The sequence below is a fragment of the Physeter macrocephalus genome, chromosome 3 (genome assembly GCF_002837175.3).
Source record: "Physeter macrocephalus isolate SW-GA chromosome 3, ASM283717v5, whole genome shotgun sequence".
NCBI lineage: Eukaryota > Metazoa > Chordata > Mammalia > Artiodactyla > Physeteridae > Physeter > Physeter macrocephalus.
The window spans coordinates 10304300-10310713 of NC_041216.1; the positions used below are offsets into that span (position 1 = coordinate 10304300).

Consider the following 6414-nt stretch of genomic DNA (forward strand, 5'->3'; position numbering starts at 1 on the left):
TTGATGTACCCTTGACAGTACATCAGGGGTACAGTGCCTGACACATAATAAGGACTCCATAAATAATTATTGAATAACTGTTGAATAAATAACTGGCTGTCCTCACTTATTGCTCTTCCAGGAGCAACAGAAGCAGGCAAGGGTAGCATCACATGACACAGTAATAAGAGGCACCATTATCAAGAGCCTAGTGGTTGGTGGTTGCCAGGTGGACATATGTTCTTATCAAAGTGTGATTGATGGGATCCCCAGAATTTCCATTCGATGATGTCCCTATAGTATGTTATTCTATACCTGCCTACTCTGAGTAGCACCAAAGGATACAAGACATTCTGATGGGATAATTTTGACGGGACCATTTAACCAACTCTTACACATACCTCAGCAAAATTTGCAGTGTATTAATCACGAGTAGCTAAGCACAAAGAATGAATACTCTTCAAGGAAAAGTGAGTTGGTGTGGGCTACATTTTAACAGGAAATTCCTCTGGCTATATTTCATAGGAACTAGGTGCAGCAACTGTTGTGTAATTGCTCAGCATACCGTTTGGTAAAGGATTAACAAAACCTTTTCCCCTTCTGTGTGAGAATTTAACCTTGGGTCAACTTTCTAGCTCTGTTCCCCTGGCAACCTAATAAAGAGTAGTATATCAACCATGTTGCTAGGCAACATTACATATGGTAGAAATGACCCCGAACTGGTGAACTGTATCCAGACTGGGAGAACTACAAATGCCTGATAGGAAGCCACACCTCCGGGCTTCCCGAACCACAGTGACTCTTGGAAGAGACATGTCTCTTGTGGGGACCCTGGAAGTTATTTCTATGGAGTTGTTATAAGAGATACTTGCCCCCATGGGACGAGAGGCTTTTAAGCCAGAATAGCTTCCATACTTGCCTGATGTGGGTCTGTCTCCTTGCACCTGAACCACAGGGACAGATGCAGGGACTCCGACGGAGGAGCAACATCTGGCTCTGCCCTGCTGGTGACCCGTGCTTCCCATCCTATGTCCTTCTAAGCGAATCTGCTGTGGTAGTTGATGAGTTTGAATGTTTCTAAACATTCGACTGTGCCTAAGTAGACCCCTGGAGGGCACTATATTACTATTTGCTTGCTTTTTCTGGTGGCAGGAGAAGCTCCTCAGAGACTATGGATAATAGAAAGAAGTGAAACTGTCTGGCATATTCTTCTGCTTCCAAAAAAATCCTAATCATACCCTTCACAGTCTGCATGACAGATAATCCATATCCATTACACATGATCAAGACATATATTTCAAATTCATGCCTTTCCTTAAAATCTCCAAGCTTGTTACTGCTAAACCTTCTTCATCTAAACACATAATCCCAATCCTAACCCCCAATAATTTTTAACATGCTGCTGACAGAGGGCCAAAAAAAATCAAATGATGGATATAAAAATTGTTTCCCCAAACCACAGCTGTCAATGAAGCATTGGCAGCAGTAAAATTATCCATCTGGAGGGTCAGAACAGATGCTAAATGTCCTCCTCAAGTTATGAAACTTCCATATCATCTGATCACAATGGTGTGAGTTAGTGTCACCTTTGAAAACTAGGACGTATTAGAAACCAACCAAACCATCCTTGCCAAACAAACAACTTTTCATTTATCTCTACAGAAGCATTATTTGAAGAAAAGAATTCAAATTTTCAGAGCTTTAATGAAAGGTTTGAGGAACACAGCAATATTTGGTGGAAATATTGAGCAAAAATCAATGAAAACATTGCCCATCATAAGCAATTGAATAAAGCACACCCCTTTTGGGGTTAAAAGATAGCACGAACACATGAAAGCACAAAGCAAGTTACAAAGGACCAACAATGACAGGAAGTACAGTGGTAATGCTCAAAACAGAGCGTAACAGGAACTTCTCACCCACCCCATCCCCTGCCCCTCTCTACCCTGTTACACTACACTTCACAGAGATAATTCTATTGTCAATGCACAAAGGACACACAAGAAAAACCTAGACATCCAAATGAAACAGTAAGAATTCAAGTGACCAAAGGCCACTCCGGTCTCCCCACCGCCCTCAGAATCAGTGCATGCAGCCCTGCCTGTTGCCTTTCTCTACGTGGGGTTTATTACAACATCAGTTAACAACAACAACAAAATAAAAAACCCTTCGTAGTATTCTGAACCTCCAGAATACTCAATTTCACAACATTCTGCAGACCACTGGGTCAATAGCTTTCTTAAGGAATATTCAAAGTATAGTGACCACCAAAATATTTACATCAGACTGGCATCTTTCTGCCAAATGACATTACATGATGCTCTATGTCATTTCTAAAGGTATTACAGATCCAGGCCTTATTTATATTCCTTTCCAACCCCTGTGAAAGCCTGTTCCCTTCTCCCAAAAGAAACAACTTCCCAAGGGTGCCATTTTTCAATCCCATTACAAGTAAAAATCCTGTTCCCATCCATGCAGTATATGTAATATTAGAAAAAAAAATCCCTTTGCAAACTTGGACTGAATATGCCAGAAAGATGCCAAATATAAACTAAATCACTAATGGTCTGCGTTGGGCCCAACTGTGAATTTACTTAAAAAAATATCACCAACTCCACAAATTAAACCTCAAAGACACTGTGCAGATTATAAATACCAACCACCAAATGGGAACATAAATTTAAAACTGAGGACAGTTTATTATCTGATAGTCCACACAGAGGAAGTATCTCCTTTAAAAGTGATAGAATTCAGTGACCAGATTCAGTTATTCCCAATGCCAACACGCAAACTCCAAACAGCCAATGTCTCCAGACATTGCCAGATATATGTACTCTGGGGGGCAAAATCACCCCCAGGTGAAAATCACTGTCTTAGAGTGTAATCTCTAATGTAAAATTTTTTATTTTGCACCCAGTGATGTGAATAGGTTATGGGGTCACCAGAGAGGATCACTGCTCTGCCAGAGAAAGCAGGCAGAGCGTTGAACTGTGAGGTAGAAAAGCCATATTAAAACATCAGAAATGCTTTGAATGGAGAGAGCGAAAATATCAAACATAACTCCCTGCAAAGTATATCTTCTATACCTCCTTTTAGGTTTCCCTTTGCTAAGGTCCTGCTTTTAAAACAACGCTAATATTTTCATTTCTGGTAAGAAGTGTTTCTGGTCCTTGAAAATTTTCAATGTGCAATTCTTGATCTAGAACAATAATTTTCCAACTATCTCTGTTAATAGACCGGTTTTTAAACTTCCAGTCTACTTCAGGCCAATGTGTGGTCCTACTGTGTGGACTGGGATCCAAGAATTCAGCTGCTGTCTGGGGCTGGCACCATCCTAGGGTTCTAACTTCTATTGAGAAGTACAGTTTAAACACCTTCCGAACCCTTCAATGCTAACATTTATTCACAAGCCAATTTACAATTTTTTGATTATCTCTTTTTGTTCAAGAGGCAGAAAGGAAAGTGGTGTTGGTTTTTTTTTACCATCTTTTGAAATACAACTATAGTAAAATTAAAGGAAGAAAATTCATTTTGGATACTTTAACATAAGACAAAATTATGAAAGTGCCTTAAATATCTTTAATCCCTAATATTTCCTGCTCTTCAGACTTTTAAAGAAGTACAGTCTCTTTTGTTAGAATAATTGCCTGGCTGCAAAGTGGGTGAAAAGCAGACTCGTTTTAAAAACCTGTTCTTCTAGTAACCTTCCCTTTCCCTCCAAAGGATCTTTTAAAAGGTAAACAATTTAGACATATAACTTGCTTATATTGGCTTACCCTTTCCCACCAATTAAAGTTCTACTCATAAACAAAGTGAAGGAATGTCAGTGGTGGCTGCATTTCCAGGTTACACAGCAGTGGCTCTTGGAAATGGCTGGAAAACGCATAGGAGCATTTTGATTTTTGCCCAAATGCCTTGTTTTATGATCATAAAACAGGTTATTTGTGTGCACAGAATTGTTAAATCCCAAGCCAGACAGGGAAACCACGCAGACCTGAGCTCTCAGGCTCCCCGGCTCTCAGGCTCCCTTCCCGGGGCTAACTTAAAATTTAATTCAATGGGGCAAGTCACAGTGCCATAAGGAAACTTTCAGCTCATTTCCATGCTTGTCTGCACATAAATACCCCCAGCCTTTAAAACTGCAATCTTAGATTTAGAAAGTAATTTTTACAGTCATATAGCCAGACGGCCCTGTCTGCCTTATATCAAGGAAACTTTCTCCTTAATACTTCACCAGAAAATTAAAGTACGGAATTCATTAGGAGAGGCTTGGCAGAAGTAAGATTGATTTCAAAACTTAATATATTCTTGCCCACCTTTTCAGAGCAAGAGGATGACAACACAGGAATGCAGAAAGATTGAGACACTATGAAAAAAGTATGGAGATTTTCTTCCTTCAAACCAGAGTTTGGATGCACGGCAGGAAAAACAGGACGCCTCAGAGCCAACCTTGAAAGCTTTCAGAAATCAGGGGCGGCACTAAAAAGTCCTTTGAGTCACAGAATCCAACCTCCACCATGTAGTCTAACAGAAATGCAAATAATTAACAGTGAAAAAATGTTCCTCTCAGGGTTCCACAAAATTGGACAAAGGGTGGCTTTCAACCACAGAACTGGCAAGAACAAATTCTAAACCCGCTTCTCCACTAATTTATTGCTACGTAAGCATCTCTCCATCTGATAAGCTGGGCTGAATTTGGGGTCTATCATCCAAATCCTCTCTGCCGGGGTCGTTTTCCTCACCAGACTCCACGTAGATTGGCCAGTCATTGTCTGTGTCACTCTTTTCTTGGCTCTCGGACGAAGCCTCCACCAGGCTAAGGTTGATGGGCATCAGTTCGTCCTCATCATCATGTGTGTCTGTAACGCAGGTGCAGCTGTCACACAGCCCGAAGCGCCGCAGCCCCTGCGACAGGTGACTTGTGAAGGTTCTTCTGCAGCCCTTGCAGATAATTGGACGGTTGGACCTATGGACCTAAAATCACCAGCACAGTAAATGTCACAGAAAAGGGATTGAGTCATGGCCTTCAGGGCCCCATGAGACATGGCCCCCTGGCCCTCCAGTTTCATTTCTCACCACTCTCCCTCTTGCTCTCTCTGCCACAGTCTCAGCCTCACCAAGGTCCTTTCCACTCCAGGGCCATCGGACATGCGTGGAGTGTGCCCTCCTCCCCACTGTCACCCCTCCCTCCTTACTAATGCCTTTTCCCCGCCCACCCCAGCTGTGCCACACAGCTTACGGGGATCTTAGTTCCCCAACCAGGGATGGAACCCGCGTCCTTGGCAGTGAAAGCTCAGAGTCCTAACCACTGGACCGCCAGGGAATTCCCACTAATGACTTTCAAGGAAGTCTTCTCTGATGCTCCAGGCCAGATTAGGTCCCCCAGCTATATAGTCTCACCTATACTTCTCCCTTTGTTTTATTTCTAACAAATCATTGGTAAAATTCACTAGATTCTAAGCTCCAAGAGGTCACGGACTATCCTCATTCATGTTCTCTGTCCTCTGTCACATTTGTTACTACATCCCTAGTGCCTGGCACATGAAGGGCACTCAGTGAACCGATTAGGATTTTAGGCATGGCCTCTTACGTACCTTGGATTGTTTAGTTATTAGGAAGGCAGATTTGCCAGACAGTGTATTCTCTAAAAGTGCCAGCAGATGCTTCACCCTTGACTTTTTCATTGATAAATGCATTCCTTACTTATGAAAAGAGCTTTGCATACTAGAAAAGAGAACCTGATCTCCTACTCCATGCAGCTCCTTGTGAGGGCAGCAGTCCCAGGGGTCCCCTCTGTATAAGGAACTATCTTTCTAATGCATGCACTTTTCAGGAACTCCAGCCAATAGGGGATCTGTGAATCAATCAGAGCCTCTCTTTTAGAGAGCTCTGGATGCAGGATACACACAAGAGGCAGCGACACAGAGAGGCTGATGCAGGAGAAGGACCAACAACGATACCCAGGTTGCTGGAGTTGCCGTTACATCCTGACCTATGTCCCTGCTTCCCCTGAGGTTTCCTGGGCTTCCTATGCTAAACCCCCAATGCCTGAGCCAAGCCGAGTGTGTATGTGACCCTTGCAACCTGATGGAGCCTTTGAAGACCACCTCTTTGGACTGCAATAGACTGGACCTCGAACAAAGTGGAAAAATAGAGGGAATGAGGATTCCAACCAATGAAACATCTTAAAGGTACCCTGGGACCTATTGTTGTCAAGATGGACTGGAGATATAATTTGAAGAAAAAAAAAAAGACAAACAAAAACTTAAGGCCTTGGGGTATGGCCACTCTCGCAAGTATGCTAGGGCCAGCACTGAGAGCAGAGGCAGTCAGTAACCTTGTACTTATCTTAAATCTGGATTCTTTCAAAACCATAATTCACGGGCTTCCCTGGTGGCGCAGTGGTTGAGAGTCCGCCTGCCGATGCAGGGGACA

The 6414-nt window shown here is 42.7% G+C and overlaps 1 protein-coding gene across 1 annotated transcript in view; it reads right to left on the bottom strand.

The window, feature by feature from the left end:
• Window positions 1-4635: 4635 nt before the first annotated feature.
• Window positions 4636-6414, bottom strand: part of ZBTB8B (zinc finger and BTB domain containing 8B) — a 14672-nt gene continuing 12893 nt past the window's right edge. Inside the window, exon 3 of the mRNA XM_007125086.1 lies at window positions 4636-4953. Coding sequence (XP_007125148.1) covers window positions 4636-4953 — 318 coding nt within the window. The remainder of the gene's footprint in view (window positions 4954-6414) is intronic.